General features: G+C 40.8%; 2 protein-coding genes across 4 annotated transcripts in view; both read right to left on the reverse strand.

The window, feature by feature from the left end:
• Positions 1-2,357: 2,357 nt before the first annotated feature.
• Positions 2,358-20,833, reverse strand: LOC126404123 (inositol polyphosphate 5-phosphatase K-like). 3 transcript variants are annotated; one of them, XM_050067134.1, is made up of 14 exons: positions 20,730-20,833; positions 20,208-20,286; positions 15,921-16,025; positions 15,709-15,817; positions 15,445-15,561; positions 14,315-14,490; positions 14,040-14,151; positions 13,591-13,700; positions 13,388-13,414; positions 9,294-9,525; positions 8,454-8,591; positions 8,284-8,367; positions 8,075-8,179; positions 2,358-7,901 (listed from the first exon to the last, which is right to left on the reverse strand). In XM_050067134.1, the coding sequence occupies exons 2-14, from the start codon at positions 20,276-20,278 to the stop codon at positions 7,806-7,808; spliced, it is 1,482 nt and encodes a 493-aa protein (XP_049923091.1). In that variant the 5' UTR covers positions 20,279-20,286; positions 20,730-20,833; the 3' UTR covers positions 2,358-7,805. The 3 variants fall into 3 exon arrangements, with proteins under 3 accessions (XP_049923091.1, XP_049923099.1, XP_049923104.1); XM_050067142.1 differs by having other exon boundaries at positions 20,208-20,359; positions 20,730-20,808; XM_050067147.1 differs by lacking the exon at positions 13,388-13,414.
• Positions 20,834-22,967: 2,134 nt separating this feature from the next.
• Positions 22,968-25,126, reverse strand: part of LOC126404336 (phosphatidylinositol transfer protein beta isoform-like) — an 18,556-nt gene continuing 16,397 nt past the window's right edge. Inside the window, exons 11-12 of the mRNA XM_050067517.1 lie at positions 24,101-24,170; positions 22,968-24,015 (exon numbers count right to left, since the gene is read on the reverse strand). Of these exons, the coding sequence (XP_049923474.1) occupies positions 24,123-24,170 (48 nt within the window). The 3' untranslated portion in view covers positions 22,968-24,015; positions 24,101-24,122. The remainder of the gene's footprint in view (positions 24,016-24,100; positions 24,171-25,126) is intronic.

The following is a 25,126-nucleotide window of genomic DNA, read 5'->3' on the forward strand; positions in this document are numbered from 1 at the left end:
GACCCATTTATCACAAGCCACATATCTTCAGAACATTCCGACACCAAAATGGCAAATTTCAGACGGACAAATCAGGAGAAAATTTACTTTGTTCAAGACCTGTCTCTGTCTCAACAACACACTCTCGCGAGACCTGGCAACAGATATCTCCTCTCTGGTGCTGAAATCAGTGCAGTTGAAACATGATTGAGCTAGCAAAGCAGTTTTGTGTTGCTATGTGTGGTATTTATTCAGTTTTGGGAAATCACGATGTCTAGAAAGCATCAGTGGCTGCAGCTGACAGGGACAGTTAGCAAAGCTAACATCAGGACGTCATCTGTTAAAAGCCTCCCGTTGTCAGATACGACATGAAACTACTCCAGTTAGCTCAATCATGTTGTAACTAAGACATCCGCTGGAAAAAAATATTTTTTCACGGACCGTTTATTTATTTAGCTTACGGCCAGTAGGGGTACACACATGTTGACAGAAGCAAGGTTGGGGATACTCGTCTTTGATTGGGGTACGGGGGACAGCGCCTACTTAGGAGACTGGAAATGTATACCATTTCATACAATGGGAGTATATTGTAGGTGGGCCATCTTGTAGTAATCCAGTATCTTTGGTTCAGCATGTCGTCTGTCGCCATCTTGGATTTTTTGGAGCCAGAAGTGACCATGTTTGGATTAGAGGGTGGAGCTATGGAGGGGTGGATCTCCTCACTTAAAGGAATATTTTTGTTGCTGTTTTGTTTGAACGGAGATGGATGTATGTCAGCTAGTTATGTAACGTTAGCTATGATTGTTCTCATTATGTTTTCCTTAGTAAAATAAAAAATTAAATTGAAAAAACTACGCAACCTACAGTCTTGAAAAAATGAAATTACATACTACCTTGAGATGTCTTTAACACCAAAGAAAGTGGCGAGTGTTCATGTTAGCTAACGTGGCTGTTAGCGAGCTTTAACTACTATCTTGGTTTGAAATAAACATGAAACACGTGCCCTTTCTCAATACTGTTATAACGTTACTAAAAAAAACTAGAATTACTACCCTGGCGTGTTTGACTCCGCCCACCAGTCAAGTGTCTCTGACAGTCTCCATCCATGTCAGTGAAAACATGGACGTTTTACAAACACAAGATCTATACAATCAACACAGTTTCAAGATTAGAGTCACCAATTCAGTTTCTGACCAAATGTCTCCCCTTCTGTTCCTGAGATATGACACTGAGTTATGGCCAGAAAAGTGTTTTATGTAGAACATTATAATGTCACAGTGAAGTTGACCTTTGACCTTTTGGATCTGAAATGTCATCACTTCATTATTTTATCATGTCAGACATTTCTGTGAAGATTTGTCATAATTAGTGTATGAATTCCTGATTTATGGCCCAAAACATTTTGTGAGGTCACAGTGAGCTTGATCTTTGAACTTTGACCACAAATTCGAATCAATTTATTTTTCAGTCCAAGTGGACGTTTGTGCCAAATTTAAAGAAATTCCATTATGTTATTGAGATATCGTGTTCACAAGAATGAGACAGATGCAAGGTCACAGTGGACCACCGAAATCCAATCTCTACATCGTTGAGTTCAAATGATTGTTTGTGCCAAATTTGAAGAAATTCTCTGTGATCTTGAGATACTATATTCACAAAAATGTGACAGACATGGTCAGAGTGACATTGACCATGCCCAAATTCTAATCAGTTTGAGCCAAATTTGAAGAAATTCCCTCATGCCTTTTTTTGAATGGGATGGTTGTGAGGTCACAGCGACCTTGACCTTTGATGCTCGACCACCAAATTCTAATCAGTTCACTGTGAGTCCAAGTTGATATTTGTGCCAAATTTGAAAACATTTCCTCAGTGTTTCTGAGATAACACATTCACAAAAATGAGACGGATAAGGCCACAGTGATCTTGACCTTTGACCACTAAAGCGTAACAAGTTCATTGTTGAGTCCAAGACGTTTGTCCAAAATCTGAAGAAATTCCTTTCAGCGTTCTTGAGATATTATGTTCACAAAGATGGGACGGACGGACAGACAACCTGAAAACATAATGCCTCTTCACTATCGCCAGCGCAGAAGGATAATAAATATTAAGCCTGTATGAATATTATTGTTACTGTAGTTGAAGGAAAAATAAAAAAACATCAGGTCTGAGTTCTTCTGTGTCTCTTCGAGGTTAAATGAAACTTAGATTGTTGCTAAGGCTGACAGATGATGTCATGGGCGGACATGGTCAGATTTTCTGGAGCTGCCATCGATCAATATCTTTACGTTTTACATTAAATTTACTTAAACTGGTACTGAGACAAAGCAATTACACACCTAATGACAGATAATAATAAAATTAATTGACCACACACAGAATGAAGTGAGACTCGTTTAATATTTCCTTTGCAAAGCAGTAAATTTGTTGGTATTCTCTTACAGTACATTACAACATTTCTATGTCAGAAAATAGGTCACTTTAAGTAAAAAACAAAACCAAAATACATAAATCTGCTAATATAATTGATTCCAGCAAACCAATACCATTAAATAGAGATATTGTATCAGTGAAAGTTATAAACAGCAATATTCATAATCAAGAAGAAGCCGTGAGAACCGCACCATGTTATGATAAATAATCTGATGAACTTTAACGATACATAAACTGAGCAGCATAGTACAGTACACTCACTGTGATGCAACAATCATCTTAAAGGCACTTGCTGAATCCAGACTGTTTTGAAAATAAAAACATAATATTTATATTTGTTTCTGAGAACACACTAATAACACGACAACCTATAAATACGCATTAACAACAGCCAGTGCAACATATCTTTATGTTCAATTTGCTCTGATAACCAGATAACCAGTCTGTATTAAAAAGGAATGAATAGTCTTTAACTACTGCAAGGTGCTGGTGGGCTCGTAAGACTGCAAGCTGAGAATAAGTCACAGGTTATTTGCTCCACAAAAAAGTAAGAGTTATGTTTTCAAGTCCCCCAGGAACAACTGAAGTTTATTAAAAACACTGAGGAGAAAATCAAAACTGCAAAATCGTCTCTATCTTCCAACAGCAGTCCGTTCACGACTATTCTGTGAGCCCTATAAATATTTTTATATTTCATATAAACCATTAATAAAAACAGCAACGTCCTTAGGACAGTACGCAGATTAAGATCAGTGCTGTAGGAGTAATAATTATCTGCTTATTTATAAATAAAAATGACTTTGTAGCCAATAATACAATGTATTTAAAAAAGTGGAGAGGAAGGACAGTCTGATCTCTTACTAAAGCCCCATTTCCACCAAGCAGTACAGTACAGTGCAGTTCGATGCGCATTTTTTCCTCCACAGTGAAAAGTTGTGGATGGTACCAATGGAACTGTTCCTTACCGTCCCCATGTTTGGTCCCCCCTCTGTTGGGGTACCTAGCACACAGATCTGGTACTAAAAGGTGGAGCTGTGAACACTGCAGTCTGATTGGTCAGTAGAGGACGGTCACGGGCTCATGTAACCACTGTTCATACTGTGGAGAGTTTTATTAGTAAACTGTAACTATAAAATGAAAGGATGTTTTGCTGCCTCTCACAGCAGCTGGAGTCTGAGAAAAAATAACTTCATTCACTGGGCCGACTGCCGGTGACTTTTAAGGTGGAATGTTAACTTGTAATGTTACTCAATGCATGAGTTGATGACGTGAATCCAACAGCACACCTTAAATTTCACCGTGACAACTTTGACCATCACTTTAGTTTTTATTGTCTCTTTTATGAGACAGACTTTTAGTAATGAGTGGATCTTCAAGAGTTTCTCTTGTTACTGTTGCTAAAATTGGTCAAATCTGTTGCCGTATCAAACTTAAAAACATTACTAATCATAAATAAACAAGTTTCAACCATTAAAGGGAAATTTCGGTTTATTTCAACCTGTCTCCTATCGTCCTAAATTTGTTTCAAGTGACTAGTGACATAAAAATAATAGTTAGCATGTTAGCCGTTAGCCTAGATACAGCTGGCGAGATATATTTCGGCCACACTTTGGAAAGCAGAGCTAAATGGTAAACAAACATGGCAGCACACCGGTAAGGTAAGACAACACGTTTACATGTCGTTTTCTATATGTTCTCTGACATTTATCCTAACGATATGAGGCGGTCTTTGTGGAAAAAAAGCTTGTTTAGTGGACTAACTTTGCACTTGAAGGTTGCCCGTTCACTTACGTTTTAACAGGTCTGACGCTACTATGCGCCCCGGCTGTATCTAGGCTAACGGCTAACATGCTAACTATTATTTCTATGTCACTAATCACTTGAAACAAATTTAGGACGATAGGAGACAGGTTGAAATAAACCGAAATTTCCCTTTAAATTTGTTCAGGTTTTGGACCTTGTCCTCTTTTGTCTCAGGATCGGCTGCAGACTGATTTGGCAGAAATAGCTGCCATCTTGTTTCAATGGGGCTTTAGAATGAGCTGTCCTGATCTGCATAGGGAGCAGGTCCTTGTCTATGGAGATCGCCGTGTTGCATCGCCATGTTTCTGCAGCAGCCCAAAACAGACAAACTAAACCCTGGCTCAAGATAGGACCTTACTTTGCATTTTTGTATCGGTCAGTGAAGTTAGCAGAACTGTTGGTTCCAAAGGAGCTATACTGAGAGTGTTTGGTGGTGTTAAGGCAGCTGCGATTGATTCATTGGATTTCAATTGGCCTACAAAGTGTGTTCTGGTGATGGGCTCGGGTGGTGCTGGATATAATGACGACAGTTTGGAGCAGGAAAATGTCGATAGCTGATTGGCAGCACTGGACCAGCTGTTGTAGTCCAAGCAAAAATTTCTGCTGATACCGATAGTTTGTAAAAATCGGCACCGATTAATTAGCCAGACCAAAAAATTGGTTCCCAACTGGTCCAGGCACACAGGGTCCAGATCTCTCCACAGTCATTCGTTCAAGGTCCACACAGTTTAATATATTCAGCGTCATACTTGCGTCATGTCATTGAGCTAGTTTGCTGTCTCTATTAAGTAGCTGTCTGTAAGTCACGCACTCTACAGCAGGAAACGGCACTTCAAAATAAAAGCTCTGTGCTGGAAATTCCCTGTACTTTAAAATAAAGTGTGTTTTTAACAAACTTGACATGTTGGCAAGTTGACAGCCCACTTTCGGACCACGACCCACCAGCTGGGAGCCACTGCTTTAGCCTATTGGTTCACCCACAGGTTTGAAGCTCTGATTATCTCCTGAACAAGCACTTGATCTTAAAGCTTTGAGTTAGATTAAAATGAAAACAAGGAAACTTAATATGAGCTACTAATGAAGGCATCTGCTGTGAAAACTGCTGTAACTCCAGCATCGTATTCGCTTTGCCATGAACATGCATCTTAATCACATCCACACAATGACTTAAGTTAACCTCTCTCTTCATACTTGCTAAGGAAGCAGTGAACATTAATTTGCTAATTTCTCACTGCAAAATAACTCCATATGAACACAGCTGACACTAAACTAGCCAAAGAGTTTAGTTAATTTTGCGATTCCCTTTTCATCACTGCAGCAGTCAGGTGGAGTGTTTTCACGTCTCCAAACAAGCAAAACTATTCAGTGATCCAGCGTTTCTATCAGCCACACAAAGCAGCTGTGAGAGCGTTTAAAGTTCAGCATTAAAACACAGAGTTTACACATAATGGAGCTTTTCACACAGCTGCATTTTATCTACTGACACACAGCAGCAGACTGTACAGATCCTACGACATACCTCACCTTCTGTTTATCAATAACCTGTTACATCCTATTCCCCATTAACCAAACATATAATGTTCAATCAAAGCACTTCATATCTTAAATGCCACATTTGTATTGTTTCAGTCAAAGTTTAAATTCTGGTAAACGTACGTAGAGAAAATGACCCTACAGAGGAAGTCGTGCTCTGACCACGGAGGTGTGAGTAGCTGAGGCTGCGTTCAGACTGAAGGTGAATCAGATTTGGTCCTCGAATCAGATCTCAAAGACAGACTGTCTGCTCTGAGCTGTGATCAGATCAGATTTGTGTGTCCGGACACCACCAAACTATCTGCATGGGTTGCTATGGTAACGACGAAGGTCTCAGTAACTACGCAGCCACCAGAGTTTACGTTAGCCGGCAGCTTTTAAGTGTATCGCGTGTAGTTGACTGTCAGATGAAAATATCAAAACCTTAAATGTCCGGTTGGAAATATGTCAAATAAATAAACTTTCTAATCGCGTATCAAACAACTGACCTATAGGATATGTTGCCCGGACGACTTAAATATAAACTTAAATCAGCAGACCAGATTTTGGGATATTAACTATCCCTCTAAACCGAACAGAGTTCGTCCATGCCTGTTCAGAGCTTACGCCACATCCAGTGACGATACGCTTCACTCCACGATGGCGAGCCAGACGGTAAATAGCAGGCTTAATGATTTATGGCAGGAGTGTCAAATATATGACCCGTGGGCCGGAACCAGTCCGCCAAAAGGGTCCAATCTGGCCCACTTAATGACTTAGCTAAGTGAAAAAATTGCTGGGAAGTCATTAAACCCACTTCAAGTTCACTGCTGTACCTTTTAGTCCAAATGAAATATTATATTTAACACCACTATCAACTCATTATGGCGAAAAATTTAGCAACTTGGGAGGACAACTAAGAACAGAGATGGTAAATTAATGGTTGTCGGGTTTGAGGAAACATAAGTCTGGTTTTAGTTTTAGCTGAGAGATCAGCAGTGCAGCTGTGAAAGCTAGCTACCTTATGCTAACGGAATAGCATCAGCATCAAAGCCACACTCTGAAGGTGAGTTTACTGACGGACATATTGTGGAAATTGCACTTATTTTTCTGTCATCTTTCAGCCTTAATCTCAGGCTGTTCATCATTTGTTTTGTAAATGGATTTGTTTATTGACTGTGGACCTTTTCAGGATGTGAGTTACCTGTAAGGTTACTTCTTCACACTGGAAGAGAGCGACAAATTTGAAGGTTTCGTTATTTACAGGTTATCATGCAATGGTTTTACTGGTCCGGCCCACTTGAGATCAAACTGTGCTGTATGTGGAACTTAAACTAAAATGAGTTTGACACCCCCGATTTATGGTGACGATTAGCGCACCGAGGCCTTTTCCTCTTTTGCCTGTCACTAAACGTCCGAGTAGTCGTTTAGTAGTTATTTAGTTTAAAGTGTTTTATTGCCTTTAAATGTAGGCTATTACATGAATATTTAAAATATACTTCATATTGGCCGTCAAAAAACCAAAGTGTAGCGTAAACTCTGGTAGCTATGCTGGCGATGTGTCATTTCAACATGCAAGCATGAGAAATGGAGGTCCAACCTTTCACCCTTCACATCAAACAGCGACAGAGAGCAGCGACCTTTCGTCCATATTGCTCTGCTCGTAGCAGCATGAATTGGGCTCATGTATGACGTTGAGTGTCATGACACAAACAACACTTGAAAATCCAATTTGAAAGGGCAGAGCTGTCGGACTGAATCTCATCTGTTGAAATCCGATATCAAACCACCTCCAAATGTGGTTTGGATCTGATTTGCAAAAATCACATTTCATGTGGGGTTTTTTTTTTACGTACAGCCTTTCTAAAATTAATCTGGATAAACTCTGAATATGTCTGAACGAGGCCTAACAGCCACACCAGTAGCATTAGAGAGGTCAGTGGGGATGTGTCACAGCATGAACAGGCAACACTTCCTGATCTGCTCCTCTGGAGACAAATCAGGAAACACACTAATTAAATTACGTGATGTGGTTCAGGCAGATCCACCTCTATCATACCACATCTACGACTCCTCATAGATCAGTTCCAAAAGTCGTCGCTGGCTACGGTTTGGTTGAGTCCGTTGATCTTCTCCGGCTCCAGGCCTTCCTCACTGGCTACCTTAGACTCATGGACCTACGAGAGAGACCAGCAGGTCAGACTGGGGACTCAGTTTCAAGTGATGATTCTAGTAAAGCTGCCCCCCGACTAAGAATACTCCTTGTCTACCAATAGTCTTCATTTAGGGTCATTATTATCATTACTATTAGCAGATTAATCTTGGTGTACAGTATTTGTTTATTCCTCACCTTGAATGGATCACTGATTCCAATGATGCACTGCAGAGTACTACTGAAGTAGCACAGCACACACTCTCCTCCCCGCACAGGGATTTCCTCTTTACTAACATACACCTGTGAAAACAGACACTTTTTATTCATACATCTACCTTTTATTACATCATCAGTTTTTTCTCTGATACCTTTCCAATGTGTCACAACAGAGTGACTGGTTCTACCTGTATGACTTCTTCATTAAAGGCCACTTCGTCGTCTTTGACCCACGTGTAGGTGATGTAGTCCGACACACTGGTGAATCCAACCTGAATTTTTAAACACACATTCAATGTTATCACGCTGAAATGTCACATTTAAACTGCCAGTGGTGATTAGTTGTTGTTCAGCCAACCTTATAGAGTCCGATCCAGTCCCATGTGCTGGAGGGGAACGGCTGCAGAGGGCTGTAGATAACCATGGCGTCAATGTCTGCGCTCCAGTCGCCCTCCGCCTGCAGACGCACCAGAGGAGTCTCGATCATCTTCCTCAGCTGGACAGACGGAGAAATTAAGTTCACACGTTAAATCATCCTGGCTGTTGGAGGTAAATGATACACGAATAAACTGGAAAATACATCTGTCATCTAATCGTGTCATCAAAATTCAGACCCTATTTTCGTAGGTTTGGCCACAGTTTCTATCAGCTGTGATAGCTTACCAAGTAAAAGATTTGGAAACGAGGTGACATTGCTAAACAGAAGTCCAACAGGGGACAGAAAGTTCAACCTCCACATTATTTAGTTTTTAAACACCCTGTCTGATCGAAGGAAATGAGGACACTGACGTAGCTAGCTAACTTAATCTTGGCTCTGTGCAGCTAACAGTTGCAGTTTGACTGACTGGAGCTGGATGTCATGTAGAAACTGGTTGGTACTGGCTTGTGTAAGCACAGGTCATATTTGTTTTACAGGAAGAAAACATGATTGGGATGTGATCTGAAAGGGTTAAAAAGGAATTTCATCTCAACTTTTAAAACATGTCATAATTATAAACTTTAATTTTCTTGCATTCTGTCTCTGTTTTTAGCCAAAGTTTCTCAAAAACAGAATAAACCGTGTTGTCAGAGGTTGTGGACTGATTCAAAATAAACTACAGTGTGTGTGTTTGACAGGAACATGTCACTCAGGATTAAGGGTGTGTGAGGCAGGTTAAACAGGTGTGTCTGTGTCATTCTCAGCGTTCCAGTGTCTCACCTCCAGCGTGAAGATGCTGACGACAGGTTTGTGATCACTGATGCTGTACTCCATGTTGCTGGTGTACAACTCCTGCCTGACCTTCAGAGGGTACTCCTCATCCTCCTCCACATGCACGGCCTTCTTTACATCTGGTCCGACCCCACTGTCATCTGGCTCGTCAGGGGGCGGGGCTTTGGGTCGGAGCCGCCACAGAATCCTGTCGGTCCAGGCGGGTTTACGCTTCTTCCCGCTGGATGTGTGTGTACAGAGAGGAGAGAGAGGAAAGACGGACGTCAGTCAGCAGCCAGAGACGACTCTTTATAGCAGGAATAAAGGGTGATGTGAGGTGAAGGAGGTGATGGATGGAAAAGAAGGGGAAAAGCAGGAAATATAAAGGTTTATAATGTTGACGGGAAACAAAGTGTGGCATCTACACACAGAGAACATAAAGCACAGCAGGTGAAGGTTCAGTTTGTTCATGCAGTCTAAAGTTTGTGATACATTTTGTCTGATAATACAAAATGTGTTTCTCGCCACATCTCCAGACACACAGCAGCTCTCATGGCTAGTCTCACACCGACGCAGTTGTCACGTTCACGGTCAGCCCACGCTGTGTAAGGAGCAAATGTCCACGCACCCATCTGTGCACCCATGGGCCTGTAGGTCTTAGACGAGGTGTGATCAGGTGCATTATTGGCGTATTTTGTGACTGAACCACTGACTAACAAAAACCTGGTCTAAAGTCAGGAGCACAGTATTTTCCTTCTACTTAAAGGACACAATATTTATATAGTAAGACGCACCTAGGTGCCTGCAGTTGTTACACACACAGGAACGAGCAGATGGGTTGTGGGTGGGTGAAATGACACATCATTAATGAGGAAAACATTAATTACATTCTCTAACATGTGACCAGAGCAGAGCTGCTGTCCGACTCCACATTAAGAGAGACATTGTGCTCATTCACAGACGGGAAGCGGTGTAACGTCACTGATTTCAGAAGCTAAAAATTTAGCTCTGTTTCCTCTGTCACGTTTAAAACTAGGTTTTAGTTTTGCTGCTTAAATGTCCCACGATATTTGCTGCAGTGACAGCGCTGCTCTTCCTGCATTACTCAGCAGAAAAACACTCGCTCCTTCAATTTGCCAAGTCTGCCATGTAAATAGCAGTGCGCCAGGTGCATGCATGGCACACCTGGCTTTTAAAGGGAGCGGAAGACAACACTCTGATTGATTGAATTCATGTTAAGCCCAAAACACACCTATGATTAATTAAGCAACTAAATACAACTCCTTTTCCCCTTGCACCAGACTCTGTGGGCAGGTTACGCACAGTTTAAGTTGCAAAAGTGGTTGGACACGCCCTCAAAGCACTTACACCATACACTTTAGTCCATGTGCTAAGGACCAGGGTTTCCCACACGTTCATTTATTTGTGTCTCACCACACCAAATAGCTGCTGACACAGACTCAGTTCAGAGTGGGGACACAGAATGATCACAACGGGACAAACACAAACAAAAAAGAAAGTTTGCCTCACACTACACATCAGCTGTTGTCTTCTAGCAACCTCTGAGTGATACACACACACATATTGAATGATCCACAGTCATAGCTCCTGTGTTACCGTAACATCTATTCCTGGCCATGCGTGTTAGCTGTTATGCAGCAGTTGTTCTGGGACCCACAGAGGTGTGCACACTGGCTTTTATGTGAACAAGCACTGGAAGCAGCAGGATGGTTTTAACACACTGGAGGTTAAATGACGGTTAATGTTTAATACTGATATTTCGCCATTTAAAAGTACCCTTTGGAGTTTTTTGGACACACACACAGTTATATTTACATTCAGTGTAATTTTCTAAGTGTATTTTAGGCAAAACAAATGTGTTAAATGTCTTTTCTTCCTCATAAAACATGTATCAAGTCTTTTAAGTCCCTGCATGTTGCATCGCTACATTTCTTGGTGCATTACTGTAACCCCCCCCAAACTGTCAGAAGCATGAAACTCACAGGTTCAGAAGAATAATGTGAAACTGTCAGTAGGAATGTAAAACTCTCCTGTGTCCACATGTGCATGACAATGATACAAAACAGGGTTTCTGCTCATAAAACATTTCTCCATCGTGCCACTAGTTGATAAAAACTCCACAGGATACCTTTAACAGCGATATCACTGGCCCCCAAAACAACATTAAATAAAATAAACAAGCATTTCAGTCTTTTCTTTGCACAGACAATCTGACATTTGTCTTAAAAAAGACTGTTCGCTCCACCTGCTTGTTTGTTTACAGATGAAGATCATCTTCATTCAGCCTTTGAGAAGTGGTTAACACTTAAAGTTACTACACTGCATAAAACAGGGTGTCTACAGGTATAATTTTAAATCAAATTTAAGACGGCTTTTTGGAAAATCATCTTATTCTTCAAGCATCGAATCACTGCAGGTAAAGATAAAGGTGAGTAGTTTATATGTGGTCCTGTGCAGAGGTAGATCTTATGTAGGACTGTGGTTATTACAGTGAGTTATTTAATCTATATTTTGCAGACAGGTTAAGTACAAGTACGGCGTAAAAAGACAGTATTAGGTTTAGCTGTAGGTTTAAACATTTGTAACATCAGAGATGTTGTCTTTCACGCAGAGGAGCTCGAGTGTGTCTCAAATCACATACTTCTGTTGGTACACTTCAGTGTAGGACACTACTTACACTACATATTTCCTGCATAGAGTGCTAATTTCATCAGGGTAGTGTTATCTCAAATTGTGCACTGCCGTTCTACACTTACAGGAAGTGATGACAGCTTTTTTTTAAACTGTTTCTTCCACTTAGTCTCCTTTTGAAACTGTGGAGCATTATCGCCAACATTTGACTGCTATCTCCACCCACACATAAACCAAACTTACACCACAACATCAATGTTGACAAAAGGGACGTACACATGCTGCGTTTTTGCGCCCTAAAATTAATTGTTTTCAATATAGACGTGCAGCAGGTGTGCCAAGAGCTTTACATCTGTCCCACAGACGGTAGGCCTCGACACTGATAAACAGCTCCTGGAAGAAGATCAGCTCTGCACTCAGGATTTCAGGTAACTAGGCTATGATATGGTGCTCGTTAAGGTTGCTTGGCAACCTCAGACGCAACTTGCCGCCACGCTCTTGAAAGCTGGCACAGAAAAGGCAAAAAAGTAGCATCCAGCACCAGACGTCGCGNGCTCCTGGAAGAAGATCAGCTCTGCACTCAGGATTTCAGGTAACTAGGCTATGATATGGTGCTCGTTAAGGTTGCTTGGCAGACACAACTTGCCGCCACGCTCTTGAAAGGTGGCACAGAAAAGGCAAAAAAGTAGCATCCAGCACCAGATGTCGCATTGTTCAGGCGGTTAAAGACTCCGCATGTGTAAGGGCTCTAAAATGTGCTGCCAGAGCTAGGAGCAAGTTAGCTACCTAACAAATGCTAATGTTAGCTAGCAAGCTAACAACGGCACTCGCATTATTGTTTGCGGTGCAAAATCAGAACAGACCCGACAAACATTACTGACGGCTTCCAATTGACAACAGTTTTGGTACTTAGTGCAAAAACATGTACATCTAACACGCTCCTTGTTGTCCCCAGTCGCCATGTCAAAAGTTGAGAAGTTTGTGACGTAGCTTCCACTATGTCACAAAGACCGTTGAGAGTGAGAAGTGTCCATCGTTCCACTTTTGGACCGTTTTGAGTGCGCCAGTAGTACAATGCATTTTCCCGTACTATGCAGAATGCACTTCATATTTATACACTCAAAATATTAAAGTGTTTAGTACAGAAGTATGTGATATGAGACAAGCTGCTCAACTTATTTTGACAAGGAGAAATTAAAAGATGGATAAATAAAATCAGATAAACTATTAGTGGAAAAGAAGACTTCTCAAATTAAAATTTAGGACTATTTAATTACTTTTTAAGGCCTACAATTTATAAAATCGACACCCAAATTAAGGACCTGCAGACACCCTGTAAAAAAAAAAAAACAGGACCCTACTTTTAGCGTCTTGTTAAAAGTGCAGTTAGGTGAATTAAAAAGGGGTGACATGATTTATTAATGTGAACACAAATGTGTTCTGACTCTTACTTAAAGCCAAACCAAGTCCTGTAGACCCTGTGAAGGTGGAAAAAGGCATCAATAAAATATGTTTATCTAGTATCTCTAATAAAATATCAAATTCATATTTTAAGAGGAAAGTACTGGAGATGAAAATTGATTTTAAAAGTATGATCATGATTCAGTAAGATTGATTAAGATGATGACTTCTTGTTTATACTTGGAAACGTTACCTGCTGTCATAAGTGTCGGAGTTCAAGTCAAACTTGTACGTGGGCTGAAAGTCCAGAGGTCCTTCTTCAAACTCCTGGAGCAGCTGTTCTTTCTTCTTCATCATGGTCAACTTAGAACGACAACACACACACATTTCAAAACCTCCCAAACTCCCAAATCACAAACACACTAATGAGCCATGATTCTGGTTACTCACACACAAATAATAAAGTGTTGTGCTGGGACTCAAATGAACCCTCATTTAAGATCAGATAAACTTTTATTGACCGCCAGAGGGAATATTTGATTATTTCAGCAGTATAAGGACAGCAACACAGATAGAGAAATTTAAATAAATAAATAATACGAGGTCTAAAATAAGAATAAAATACAAACACGACTATAAAAGAGCATATGGACGGGAGTTAATTATGCTGTACACAGCTGAATGATTCTGTGAGTGTCAAACCTGGTCTTTGCTCCACAGCAGGCTGAACGTTTGGTTGTTGATACAGGAGCGGACGAAGTGCATGCCGTGGTCCTGAATTCTGAAGTTAAGATCTCCAAACCAGAAGACCAGCCTGAGCCCAGAGAGAGAGAGCAGAGAGAGACGATGGACAGCAAGAGAAATCAGTTGATGGATAAAGAAATGAGAAACACTGAGAATTAAGAACATGAATGTTTGACTGTACAGATTTTGTGTGTTTGGGTAAACTGGAGTTTGTGGTCTGTGTATCTGCTCACCTGTGGTCAACAATTGTTGGAGCCTTCTTACAGTCAAAGGTCTGCGTGTCCAGGATGTACTCGAACTCGTCCACTCTCTCTGTGGCGTATTTCATGTGTGCAGCCAGGTGACAGTTGAGGAAACACAGCATGTGGCCGTAGAAAGACAGACGGATGGACACGCCACCTTTGTTACCCTGAGAGACAAACAGGAAGAGATAAGGTCTGTTGAACCACTCTGCAGTTTTCATACAGTTGTTGAGATATGTGAAAAACTAACCAATTATTTTACAACTGACACAGAAACTAAAGACAAAATGAGCAACTCATGACGAGTGCAGAAAGAACTCAGAGTTATTTTTTGACACTTTGGGGGAAAAAAGTCAAACATTTACTTCTGCTTCTGTGGCTCAGTTCACAAACATGATACACAAAGTGGGATGTGTTATTGACACATTTTATTCTATTCCTGATTAAAAGGGGAACTGATTTTACAGTGCAGTGTGTCGGGTAGTACTACTGCATATGTAGAAAAGTCATATAAAGCCTTTAGTGGCTCCAGAGGAAGCTGTTTGCAGCCAAGCAGTAAACTGTGAAGACAGTAAAGCCTCCACAAAAATAGCATTTTAAGTCTTGTGTGTTATTTATCCTGGCTTCATATGAGCAGAGGAAAAGTCCGCTAGCTGCTAGGCTAATTTATACAATGTAAAATGCCATAGGCTTGTGCTAATAACGTTAGCATGTTGTATTTGTGGGGAAAATGTGTCCAGATAAAGACAAGTGTTTGTCTGTGAATGCTGCGAGTTATAGTGAGCTGATCTGTGTACTTGTGTTTGAAACTGTCTCTATTAAGCCATGTTTAATGTGTGTTTAATGTGTGTTTTTAATCAACTAAACTTTACAGCACTTCACAGAAACCTCAGACGGCAGCTAGTGTTTTGGAGGTGCAACTGCAGAGTGACACAGACACACCAACGCACAAGTATAAATGCTCACAACAGCGTAGGCTACGGTGTAGGCTCTGCATTGAGCTGACGCACAAGTATAAATGCTCACAACAGCGTAGGCCACGGTGTAGGCTCTGCATTGAGCTGACGCACAAGTATAAATCCACCTCAGTCAGTGGCGTCCTGTGTGTGTATGTTTCTCACCCAATAACCGAAAATGCCTGTGCGTGTGTATGTGGCCTGGATGTCTCTGATGAAGGGGACGTGGTCCAGCTTGGAGAAGAAGAGCAGCAGCAGACCCTGCATTCTGATGGATGACACCTGAAACACACACAAAGTAAATACAGTGCAACATGATACTTAACATTTACAATAAAAACTGACACTTGAAAGATCAATTTATTTTTGTTTCCCTGTGAAAACAGAAGTCGCCTGATGTGTGCGCATGTGTATGAAGAAGATCTGTACCTTAATGTATTTCCGTGGTCCCAAGGTGGTCATAAACAGATGACTCCACGGGTCATCGAATACATTGTCCGACACAAACCTCAAAGGCCCTGAGTACACCTCCTGCAGACTAACACATACACACACACACGGTCTTAATCGTCAGTCGCTCTGCCCCACATCCCGTCACACACACACCCTACCAATCAATTCACACTCCCTGCACCACCTACCCGATGACGTAGAGGTCTGGGCTCTTTGGGGAGTTCAGATGGAGAAGCACGGTCAGGTCGTCTGGAGGATCAGCTGTGGCTACGTTCCACGTCACCATGTGAAGCCTGTGGTGACAGAAAAATAGTCACCTTTGCAGCACTTTATTACAAAAATATACACATTCCACTAATAAATAATAGACGGACAGATGTTTAGAACTGACATGATACCTTTAAAATATACAGGACGACCTCATGACTGAAACACATCCAGCCGCACTAAATCACAAAGTAAGAACTGAGCTTTGACAATCACAGAGCTTCATTCAGTGCAGCTAAACCCAAAGATGAGCATATCATCTGAGCGTAAAGCTGTTACAGTATAAGCACTGTGCCACTACCATAAACACATCAGGCCTCTATGGTTAACACATAATGAAACCAGTCATCCAAACTCACAACATTAATATGGATGAACTTCCTGCGCTCAGCTACGACAAATGAATGACAGAAATCCAAAAGGACAAAGTTCTACTGGAGGGTTTTAAACTGACAAGGATCAAGAGCGTCTTTTGTTGGCACTGAATCCACAGGGGACAAATCCATGAAGCACAAGTTATAAGAGAGAAGCAAAAAAGAAAAGAGCACAGAGGTGAACTAAAGGAGATAGAGGACAAAAATACAAACTCTTCCTCCAGCTTCAGCACACAGAAAAGACAAACCAAGAGGTGACATTAGTTCTCCACCTGAAACTGTGCTTTCTGGGCTTGTTGGCTCTCTTGCCACAGACAAGGAAGACGTTATCCAGACTCTTGACCATTTTCTCATGTAGCTCGCTTTTGGGGTCCAAGTCATCCATGCATGTCATCAGCTGGTTCAGCCGATGGCGCAGAAGCAGTTTGCTGCCTGTTGACTGCGTGGCATCGCTGGAGAGGCTGTCAGAGCGGACGCGCCCCATGGTGCCTAACAGCTGACGGATTTCATCCATTCTTGCTCCAAGTGTTAAATGCAGCAGGGTCTGAGTGTTGTTGAAGTTACAAAATATGAGAGCTGAAACTGCGTTCTATAGGTCCAAAATTGTTGGCAGTGTATAAGTCAGTTTTAAGTATGTCTGGACAGCGCAAGGAGAATCAAATGCGGTCCGAAGCTTTGGTTGTTTCTGTTGAATCAAATCAACGTAATGAGGAAAGTCCTGGCTGAGGATCTGTGTGCTCCAGAGTTGGACTGAGTGTTTGGGTAATTGGTTAATTTGTCTACAAGTCTTCTTTGTGTACTAAAAACTACGTATAATCTCATTGGAAAATGTCTCAACATTAGGCCTATTAGAAAATTGGGAAACCAGCTGGCATGTGTGAACATAAAATCTCCGACCCTCTGCTGAGCACCCGGCTGCCCTTTCCTCAGCCAGGCCAGCAACACTTGTTTTATTTTTCTAAAATCCGTATTATGTGTAAACCGTTGGGCAACCTAATCCATCTGCCAGAGTGCAGGCAGATTTATAGACTGGCAAACAGTGGGCTGTGTTTAGTCTTGCAGTGAATTACACTCTAAATGAGACAGACAATTATGCTTTGAGGAAATTCTTGGAGGTCTGGTACCAGCTGCACAAAGAGTTAGTCAACTGCTGGTGACACACCTTTAATTTAATGACTGAGAAGCAGCTGTAAACTGTAAATGTACTACAAATGTAAGTGTAATCAATCTACCATTTATTTTGGCTCGCTAAGACTGCCTACTAATTTCACAGCAATCAGTGTGTAGTTGCTGACATGCTGAGGCAGAGGGTACTGTCTGTAGCTCTGGTTGAGGGTGAGAGGCTGTCAGCAGATAAACAGAGATCTGTGTGGGTACATGAGACCCTAGAAAAGAGGCTGGAACATGGGGAGTACCGCCAGTTGGTCTATCTCTATAAAGAGGCTGGAACATGGGGAGTACCGCCAGTTGGTCTATCTCTATTGAGATGGTGCTAACCGTGGTTTGTAAAGTCGTATAGCTCTGGGTATCCAGCAACCACTACCACCAGTTTCTCCTCCATTGTTTACCAGCTGTAAACTTGTTGTCATGACCACCACAGAAGCCCCGCCTCTCAAATCATTGGATCAGACAATGGGAAAAAAGCAGAGATGACGTGGGGCACTTTTCCAAATCAAGGAGTTCAGAGCGCTCCGGCAAAAATGCCAGGCGCCTAGAGCACAGAAAACCCAGGCGCGTAGCAATGTGAAAACAGTGAGCAAAAAGGTTAATTCTCATTAAAAACAATTACAAAAAGCTGCCTCCAGCTGCTAAAACGCTTTCTGTGTGATTGGAGCCATAAAGAGGTGAAGAGAAAAGAAATGAGGATTAATGTCGACATTGTAAAGCACGTCTTTCTGACTGACTTTGGAGCCAAACTTGGACAGTGTTATCTCTGCCTCAAAATGGCAATGCAAAACTGTCTACAAAAACAACATAGTGTCCAGGAGGAGATGTCTGGACTAGCTCTTACATACTGTATTATACAATATATAGATTGTATCATGACAGCCCACTTTCCATTGTGTAACTGAGCTTCTCTACAGCTCTAATGACACTGATCATTGGTTTTATACACAAAAAAGTTCCCCTGGAGTATACAGGAAAGAAGTTAAGCGTTCATCCCACTATGCAACAGCAACTTAAGGTCAAGCAGTCAGCAAGTCTGTCCTCTCCTCATCACTCCACCCATGGTAATATAAACTGACAACAGTCTGGTGTGGCTCAACAACCAAACAGCACAATGCAAGAGCCTCAAATCTACCACTGGTATTGCAGAAAAGACCACAGGAGTTAAATTAACCACGGTCCAGGAGCTTTTCCCAGACACACACTTCAAATTACACGTCATTACTTTTATGAGCAGTAAGCCCAACCGTTTTCTGGCTGGGACAGTACAGCTGTGCAATAATTTAGTCTATATCCTCTTACCATGCACACACTTGTACATATACACCAGCACTCATCCCCCTATGGATATGATGATTATCTAGTGCACTGGTTCCCAGCCTCAGGGTCTCCACCCCTATTAGAGATCACGAGGCTTTCTTGATTTCAAAAAACTTCTCTAAAAATGAGGCCTTTATCTCAGCATCTTACTATATAATGACGAAAACTCTGTGTGTGTGTGTGTTTCTAATTTTTGGTATGACTTAAGTCATGGTATGGTATGCTGTACATAATCACGGAAACTGTCAGTGTGTCATTCTGTCAGTCAGTCATTCTGTCTGTCCCACGTTTTTCTACTCACTGACGTGGTCAATCAGTGTGAAACTGCACATAGGCATTGAGGACTGGCATAGGTAGAAGGTGGCAAAGCTACCAATGGGTATGGACTAGTTTCAATGATTTCTGTGAAGAAAACTAAATTAAATTGTTATTTTAAAGATTTGGGTTATTATTGGAGATACTAACTTAAAAAAACAATCTCACAGGATGAGGGCACAGTGAAGACTAGAACACAAGCTATACTGACAGAGCCTTCACTCTCTGCTAAACAGCCTCGTCCTGCGTTAGAAAAGTACGCAGTTAAACCTACCAAAGAGCTTATGAACAGTGGACAAGCATCAGGGAGAAGACAACAGTGAATTTATAAAAAAAAAAAACAAGCCTTTGAGGTAGGTATGATTTAGGTATGCACAACAAAGGATTTTCTTCTGATATCCGATATGCCAATATGTAACAACTCATTTGGCTGATAACCGATACCGACATATCGACTTTTTCCCCACCTAATGTTAGTGATCATCAAGTCTCTGGAAATCCAGATGCAATATTTGCAGGAAATAATCAACATTTATCTAAATCCCTTGTTTCTACACACTACAAACTTGTCATGTTGACACGCTTAACACCTTCCAAAACCTGTTTACTTCCCCCGTCACACACCTGCCGCTCATCACCTGCACATTATCTATATTACCTGCGTTTTCCTGCTCTAGTGCGCCACCCCGTGTACAAACAACAAAACTGCATCTGTTTACATGTAGTCAGCATTAGTTACACATGAATATGTATTAATGTTACTGCAACATGTCAGAGACTGATAGACTTCACATCTTTTTAAAACCCTGATAACACCTGGCATATCACAGCTTTATCTAGGAACACTTATAAGCCAATCGAGCAATTACTACAGGTATTTTCAGCCTATAGTTGTATTAATGGTGGGCGGGGACCCTCAATGAAGCTGCATGATATTACACAACACACTGTGTCCGTGCGTGATTTATATAAAGTACCAACACATTGTTGGATGCGACAATGATCAGATCAGAGCAATGAGCAGAGTCCAACCTGAAGCTGTCTCCGTCGTTGTTCCCCTCCATCACACTGAGGTCTGACTGCTCCTCATTCTCCTCCATCATCTCCACAGCTGGAAGACAGTGAAGAAAACCCGCTGTAACTCACACTGTTGCGGTACAGCTACAGCTGGAGACTGATTTCACCTGAACAAAGTCAAAACGCTCATAAATCTAAGAGTATCTAAAACACTAACACGAGGCTAACACTGCTAATTCAAGCCTCTACTTTAGGTTAGGACTGAATATTGACTACAAAGTGTATCTGCTAACGTTAGCTGACATAGCTAACATCATCTCTGGTTTATTTATCGAGCTAACAGCACACAGCTAACGATGCCATCATGCCCCGCTGTTGTAGTGTTGACATGTTGTTAGCATTATAGCTAGTAACTTAGTGTAGTTAAACGCTAACAGTAAAGCTAGCTACATCGCGCAGCTAGCTAAAACTAGCTTATTTTATCTGTAACACTCGAATAAATAACCTGTATAAATGAGGGTGTTTTATCGTCACTACCTGAGATGCTTTGGCGGTACTTTTTAGCGTAGTTTCTCTTCCTACTCGCAGAGAGATGCTCAGCGTACACACACTCAGCAGCAGCCTGACAGCACTGATGTTGTTGTCATAGTTGTTCCCGCCCCTTCACCGGAAAACGAGTTATGCGCCTTCAAAATAAAACCGCCATGCTGGGTCTCATACCGGAAGTGATATACGAACAAAATTTCTGTAATTTTTGCTCGTATCGTGTCCATGATTTGTGCTTATTTTGTCACTGCCGAGGAAACACGAGTTTTAAGACAATGCCTGGATATCTTATAATTAAATTTATATTATTGTGTGCTTATTTGATGTCGGAAACTTTTGGATTCTTAAGTTCTCAAAAATGAAATCTCATAAAACCTTTAATTATCCACCTAAACTTCACTGTCATTTTGGCAGGATCCATCATCTGTGCATGGATGTACACGTCACTTTGAGGAATTTTAATTATTTAACAATTTTCAGCAGATGTCAGCAATATAAAGTAATTACTGCCACATGTCAAATAACAGTTTAGTTTGATTTTAAGGCATTTTATGTAACTTCACACCTCTCTTTTGATCTGTCAGTAGTTAGAAATATTTTAACTTGAATTAAACAGTGTTTCATGTCTTGTGAAGTGCATCCTTTTAATATATTCCTTAATCCTGACAAGACATACATAGTTACTCCAGACACAGGACTCATGTTTTGTTTTGTTTTGTTTGTATAATGTTAAGGGATAGCTTTTAATATCTAAAAATACACATATGTCTGATTTAAACAACTTCTTAAAAATGTATTTAAAAATATGTGTTGTGTTGGTAATGACAGACAGTAGTGGTAATGACATTACTTTTCTCTAGAGAGAAAATTACACATGAAAAATATCAGTGTTTTTGCAGAATAGTATGACGTTGCAGTGTAGTTGACCTTTGACCTTTTGGATATAAAACCTCATCACTTCATTATTTTATCCTATTAGAAATTTGTTTGAAGTTTTGTCGCTTTAAATTATGGCCAAATACATTTTGTGGTCACACTGACCTTTGACCTTTGATCACAAAATTCAAATCAATTTATTTTTCATTCCAGGTAGACGTTTGTGTCAAATTTAAAGAAATTCCCGTGAGGTGTTCTTGGGATATCGTGTGCACAAAAATGAGACGGACAAGGGGCCTTTCCAAAACCTTCACAGCTGTAGGGTAAACACAGCAGCACAGTTTGGGACAAACTTCCCTCTCTGCAGCAGAAAAAGGAGCTGTCATAACTTTTGGTATCCATGGAGAAAAACAAAGCTTAATCCAAATTTATGTTTCTCATATGTATTTGTTGCACTTACATTTAATCTGTATGTGCTGCTATTGTTTACCTTATTTTTTTATATTATGTTTTTATCATTAAAAGAAATGACTTGATAACTTTTATATATAAAACATACGTTTTTGTATTGTCACTTAGATGTTTAGACGCTTCTTGGTTTTTGTAACGTTCTTAAATACTCAGCACTCAAAACAAATGAACTATTTTCTAGAGACTAGAGAAGGATATATTTTATCCTTTATACAATACAACCTTTAAGATGTTTACAGCCTTATGACAGCAGGCATATAAATGTCTATCTTAGTGAGAGCAGGTTAGGTTTGTAGGGATAGTCACTGAACTTTATTTATATAGAGCATCTTCTGTGACAAACACAATGCAGTGTTGCACACAGTCAGTAAGTCGGCATCAGTGCAGGCTCACTACTGGAGGGTTTTATAACTCACTTCCACTCCACACTAGTTGGTTTGGGACAGCACTCAATGTGGCGGACACTCAGCGTGAGTGGAAGTGGATAGGCAGAAAGGCCAAAGGTCACAGTGACCTTGATTTTTTGACCGACAAAATCTTTTCAGTTAATCATTGATGCCAAGTTAATGTTTATGCAACATTTGAGGAAATTCCCTCAAGGCGTTCTTGAGATATTATTTACAAGGATGGGACATACATACCAACAAATGGGCAGACAACCTAAAAACATAATGCCTCCAGCTACGGCTATCACCGGCTTTAATTTAGAATTGTATTTTAGACGCTGGACGTTTCTTCTGATTTAAGTAATAATTTGTGACTGCAGCTCATCATCAGCGCGTCTTCTTCAGTCTGTAATCCAAAGCACTATCAGTGGATGTGATGCTTGTTCACTTATATCGGCCAGTTTTTCCAGCAGAAGCACAGAAGTACAAAAAGCCATGAACGAACACATTGTCTTTAATATACTACACAATCATACAACTCATAACATTAAAACCCAGGTTAATTCATTCAACACCGGACAAGACTCACAATGATGTCGGCCTAACTCCTGAACTCAAGACAGAACTGCTCGTGTTGATCATTTTGAGTTCAGCTTCTTCTTACACATCATCATCATCATCATCACCAACACTCAAAACCTAAACCAAAGCTTTAATTACAAAACAGCAGCTGGCGTCTTTGTCTGAAGCTAAACCAACCACCTGACACACAGCAGGTGCAGTCGGACCAGGAGTACCGCCACTCTGGAGTTACATCAAATGCCTCTCATGGAGTCTTTTCAAAGTAAACACCTCATATGTTTTTTAGGTAAATCATAAGCTGTATTTTTATTGCAATGCCCCAGCCAGCATGTTATGATGAATCAAATCACATTAAGGAAACTTTAAGGGTGGAGGAATTGAACAGTTTGACAGAACAGAGCTAAAGTGCAGATTGTGGGGCAAGAAAGATTAATAATTTTCTCAAAACCAGTTTAGTCTGTTTCATTTTGGTAAATTATTATAAAGACAAAAGGTTTGTAAGATCCTAGTGACCGGAGCTTTTATGGATACAGACAGGAGTGGAATAAAACAAACAATAAATCACTGAGAAAATACAAAATCAGGAAACGAACACAACCCAAATAACTGCAATTAAAAGGACACCAGTAGTCAGAAACATTTCCTCAGTGAACACCCACAACCTTTCCCCTAATGTAAAACTTAAGAGGACTAAATAGGCATAAGCAAGAACAGATTCCCCAACTTGCAAACTTGTCCCTTAAAAAAAAACAAACCTAAACGCTACTGTAGTTGTATTCACATGTCGTAGATAAATACACACAACTGCTTTACAATAAGGAGCTCTTATTAAGAGCAAATTTTATTAGTATCTAAGCATGGTATTCTTGATTATGCCTATCAAGCTGCTCTCGGTCCAGCGTCCAAGGAGAAGACTCTGAGCTCGCTGGCTGAAGTCACATCCTCCTGTGTCAGGGAATGATCTGAAGAGGAGACAGAACAAGTTAGAGACGATGAATCCAAATTTACAAATGTTAAATCTGACCAGAACAAGTGTTTAATACTCACTGGGTTAGCCAGTCAGGTGTCATCAGTTGCCTTCAGCTCCCATGCCCCTGACTTCATCGTTCTTCCTCATCTGTGACATTAAGAGACGTGTTAGTGAGACGTGAACAGAGATGTGATGAAAAATAGCAGTGCGCACAACTCAGAAAATCTTAGACCGTATAAAAAAGGTGCACCGTGCTGGCAAAGATCAGAATACAGATAGAACACTGTAGGGCTGCAAAGATATACCGGTTTCAAGGTATACTGCGATGTAAAAGTTGATGTTTGCTTATTTACGATATTGAAAAAAAAAATGCGACTGGACGAAGAGTCTCCCTTTGTTCAAGTTATTTTCAAAGAGGAGACTTTTTACACAAACTTCCATTAACAAAATGAATTCAAGTTTCAGTTATAGTAATAAAACATTTGTTCAACCAACAATAACCCGCCTGTTTTCATCCTTTAAGGGTCACCCTGACTGATAATAAGATAAATTCTGTAATATTGTGAAACCACAATATTTTCTGAGATACCTTTGCAACCCTAGAACACCAGCATTCACAGTAGAGTTCACTTATTTAATATGGGCAAACACATAGACACAGACACACTAAGGAGAGGAACAGGACACATTTCAGCTGAAGAGAGTAATGGATGATGGCTCTTCAGCTGAAATGTGTCCTGTTCCTCTCCTTAGGTTTTTTCCTGCCAAAAGGGAATGAGACTCTAACGATGACGCAACACCAGTCAATGTCTATGACAAGATACTTGTGATGTTTAAATGGTCACAGCGCAGCACTAGAATTTATATCAGTATTACAAACAATGAGCAGCACGGTGCAGTGGTTAGCACTGTCGCCTCACAGCAAGAGGGTTCCTAGTTTGAATCCAGAGTTGGGGGTCCGAACCCTGGGGTGGGGGAGCCCCTCTGTGTTTGCATGTTCTCCCTGTGTCAGCGTGGGTTTCCTCCAGGTACTCCAGCTTCCTCCCACAGTCCAAAGACATGCAGGTTAATTGGTGACTCTAAATTGTCCGTAGGTGTGAATG

The sequence above is a fragment of the Epinephelus moara genome, chromosome 2 (genome assembly GCF_006386435.1).
Source record: "Epinephelus moara isolate mb chromosome 2, YSFRI_EMoa_1.0, whole genome shotgun sequence".
Lineage (NCBI taxonomy): Eukaryota > Metazoa > Chordata > Actinopteri > Perciformes > Serranidae > Epinephelus > Epinephelus moara.